The following is a 3,156-nucleotide window of genomic DNA, read 5'->3' as shown; positions in this document are numbered from 1 at the left end:
AAGGATTCGCAGGGCGGGGCGATCCGGCGACGCCCCCTGCAAGCTCCCATTGGCTGCGGCCGCGGCTCGCCTCTCTCACTGGCTGCTGGGGAGCCTTGGCCTCAGCAGGAGCCCGCCCCTACCAGCACGCGTACGCACGCGCACAGCGCTCCCAGCTCACTGAGCAGGCGCAGCCTCGTGTCGGCGGCGGGGGCGGGTGGAGCGGCGCGCGCTGCGTCCCGGCGCTCGGCTTTCCCTCTGCGGGTCCCGCCCTCCGTCGCGGCGGCGCGGTGCACCCTGGGATAGGGAGCGATCTCCGAGCGAGGCAGCAAGATGGACGCGGGATTCTTCCGCGTAAGTAGAAACGCGGGGATCTAGGGTGAGACCAGGGGCTTCTCGGTGAGGCCCGGCAGGAGGCCTAAACTCGGGGCTGGGCGACCGGCGAAGAGAGGCTTCGGGAATCCTGAGGGGTCCCTGTGCGGGCGGACGCTCCCCCCTGTGCTGCGGCGAGACCGGTGCGCCCCTGCGCAGTCTCCTCCTCCGGGATCGTCCCCCCTACGCGGCGGCGACGGTGGCCGGAAAATGGCGGCGGGAATGGGCCGGAGCGGTATCTCGCTGCCCGCCTGGCGGGGCCTGCGGGCCGAGCCCCGCGCCCGCCGCCGGGGCCTGGGGCCTAGCGGAGCCGCGAGGAGGAAGTCCTTAGTGGGAAGCCGGCGGGAAGCCTGGAGGTGACTGGCGGCCGGCGGGCCCGGGGAATGCGGCCTGGGCTGCCCCCCGGGAGTACTCGGCGGGGAGAGCGGGGCAGGAAGCCACTGTGGGTGGCTCTTCTGGAGGAAGCGGGCGCCCTCGCTCCCGGCCCTGAGCCTTGGCGGAGGCGCCGGGTCAGAGTTCGCGCCGCCGCTCCCGCCCAATTTGATAGCCCTTCGGGCAGCGGGGCTCGCAGGATTTGGAGTTGGGCTCTTTGAGGGTAGGCGGTGCGACGGAAAGTCGGCGCGCGAGTGGAGCGGATCGGCGCCTTCCCGCCCTCCGGGGCCCCGGGCGAAAGGTGGCTCTCTGCTGTGTGCTCCCGGCGCCGGCGGGCGCGGCGGTTACCTCGTGGTGGTCGGTCCTCGGGGCCCAGCCTGGGCCAGGCTCGTGCTGGAGCCCGTTTGCCCTGTGTTCCGTGCCTGGAGCTCAGAGGGGCAGCCGAGCGAGAGCTGCACGGGCGGGGGCGAGGGGCCCGGGGCTAGGAGGCGCTCACCGGTCCCTTTCAGGGCTGGCAGATTCTCTTAATGCCCGTGGGCCACAGAGAGACCAGCTGGTCGAAAGCCAAGAGCGCGGCTTCGTGTAGTACAGGTTGGCTGTGTCCGCTCCCCGGAGGCTGTTCTTTGCAGTTTTTCTGTATTTTAAAGGAGAAATTAGAGGAGGGAAAGCCTTTTGGTAACTAGACGGGGCGTTGAGATTCTTCGTTAACTTGGGTAGTCAGCCGGCTTTTCATCAAAAGTTGGAATACTTGTCCAGGCATTTGACCTAACCAGTTCTTTGAATGTTTTGGTCATGTAAACAGTGATAGTTATTTATGGAAGGGTCATTTCCAATGAGCTTAACAAATCTTCACACTGCTGGTGAACCGTCAGCTCTCCATTAAAGTATTTTGTAATACTCAGTTTTTCCTGTGGTGCAGAAGTGATTATTCCAAACAAGTAAAAGCCTATCTTTTTTTAAACCGTGGTCGAGGTATTTCCCATGGAGAGGAGTTCCATTTAAAAAAGTGGTTGGATTCTAAAATGAAATTTGCTTTTGATGTTTGTAAAGGTCTGGGAGGTTTTATTTCTTTTATACTGCTCCTGCAGTGTGTGACTTCACTGGATTTAAACTCGGTGAAGATTTTAGGGCGGTTACCTTTCCATTTCCAGTACACTGCCAACCCAAGTGATGAACTCATCAGTTAAGATGCAGGTGGTTTCTTCCATTTCCTGAGCTTGTGCCACATGGCAGGTACCTTACCTGTATCATTTCTGATAGACACAGTGACCTGCAAGATAGATTTCATTGTCCCAATTTAGCAAGTCGGGAAATGTCCTGGGTTAGGTTAAGTCACTTGCTTTGAGAGGGTATGGCTAAGAAGTGACAGTTGGAATTCTAATCCAGGTTCTTTATCTTCCCGAACAAAATTTTCTTGATCACTTTCCAAGGGACTGTGGTCAACTCAATGGATCAATCAGTACCCCTCTGATCATACGGCCAGTAATTTCTATGATTAATCAGGCCAATTAAACGGGAATGACAAAAGATAATTAGTAGTTGCTTGATGATCTAACATAGTATTTGTGAGATCATTTACCCAAGTTTTTCAGTGAAATTGAGTTTACTAAGATAAAACCTATATTTTTCATGCATTTCAAATTCTTAAACTAGTAGAAAACTAAGTCATACGTGTTCCTTTTTTTTTTTTTTTTTTGTCTTCCCCATTTGTATGCTTCATCACAGTAGGTTGCAAGCAGTGCTTCTGGCTCTCAGAAAATGGAACCTCATGTATTTCAGTTTTCATTTAAACAAAAGCCTTGTGGTCTGTTACAGGGCAAGTCGTGAAAGGTTACATGTGAGACAACATTGGTTTGGGAAAGGTGTTAGCTTTAGCTGTGTTCTGTTGTACTTGACTCATGAAGATGAACGTGCATTACCTTTGCATTTTTTAAATAGTCAAATGTTCAAAGTTGGGAACAGGGTATGCATTTTGTGTCTGAATATTAGTTATATGTTGGTAGATTTTAATGGTAAAGGTCATAGCCATTGTTAACTGTTAAGAACTTTGGACCATTGAAAAGTTGCATTTGTCTTCCTACAGGGAACAAGTGCGGAACAGGATAATCGGTTCAGCAACAAACAGAAGAAACTACTGAAGCAGCTGAAGTTTGCAGAATGCCTAGAAAAAAAGGTATTCTGGATAAGACTGTTTTGCATCTGTGGCTCTGTTTTTAATTTTCCTTAGTTAATTCACACATTTTGAGCTTGTTGCTGATGCAGTGTAACTTGAATACTTAAAAAAACTCAAAATGGAACGTTTGCCAGCTTTCCTCCACTACACACAACTACCAGTCAAGTAAGAATGTTCAGGTTGTGTCGTGATAAGCATAAAAAAATTAATAAGCTGAATGGAACTTTGTTAGAACTCTTACTTGAGCTTTCTTTGGGGAT

The 3,156-nt window shown here is 52.4% G+C and overlaps 1 protein-coding gene across 48 annotated transcripts in view; it reads left to right on the top strand.

Annotated features, from left to right (window-relative positions):
- The first annotated feature begins 278 nt into the window (after positions 1-278).
- Positions 279-3,156, top strand: part of SRRM1 (serine and arginine repetitive matrix 1) — a 28,671-nt gene continuing 25,793 nt past the window's right edge. For 46 of the 48 annotated variants that reach the window (XM_089299169.1, XM_089299173.1, XM_089299168.1 and 43 more), the window contains exons 1-2: positions 279-333; positions 2,807-2,896. In XM_089299169.1, the coding sequence (XP_089155295.1) occupies positions 313-333; positions 2,807-2,896 (111 nt within the window). In that variant the 5' untranslated portion in view covers positions 279-312. Of the gene's footprint in view, positions 334-552; positions 708-2,806; positions 2,897-3,156 lie in introns of those variants that run through there. The other 2 variants (XM_089299177.1, XM_089299163.1) reach the window with 2 other exon arrangements.

Source organism: Oryctolagus cuniculus, chromosome 7, assembly GCF_051225735.1.
Source record: "Oryctolagus cuniculus isolate XC-2025 breed Fujian yellow rabbit chromosome 7, ASM5122573v1, whole genome shotgun sequence".
In the NCBI taxonomy this organism is placed as follows: Eukaryota; Metazoa; Chordata; class Mammalia; order Lagomorpha; family Leporidae; genus Oryctolagus; species Oryctolagus cuniculus.
Note: the sequence above shows the minus strand (reverse complement) of the source record. Positions and strands in the feature narration are given on the sequence as shown.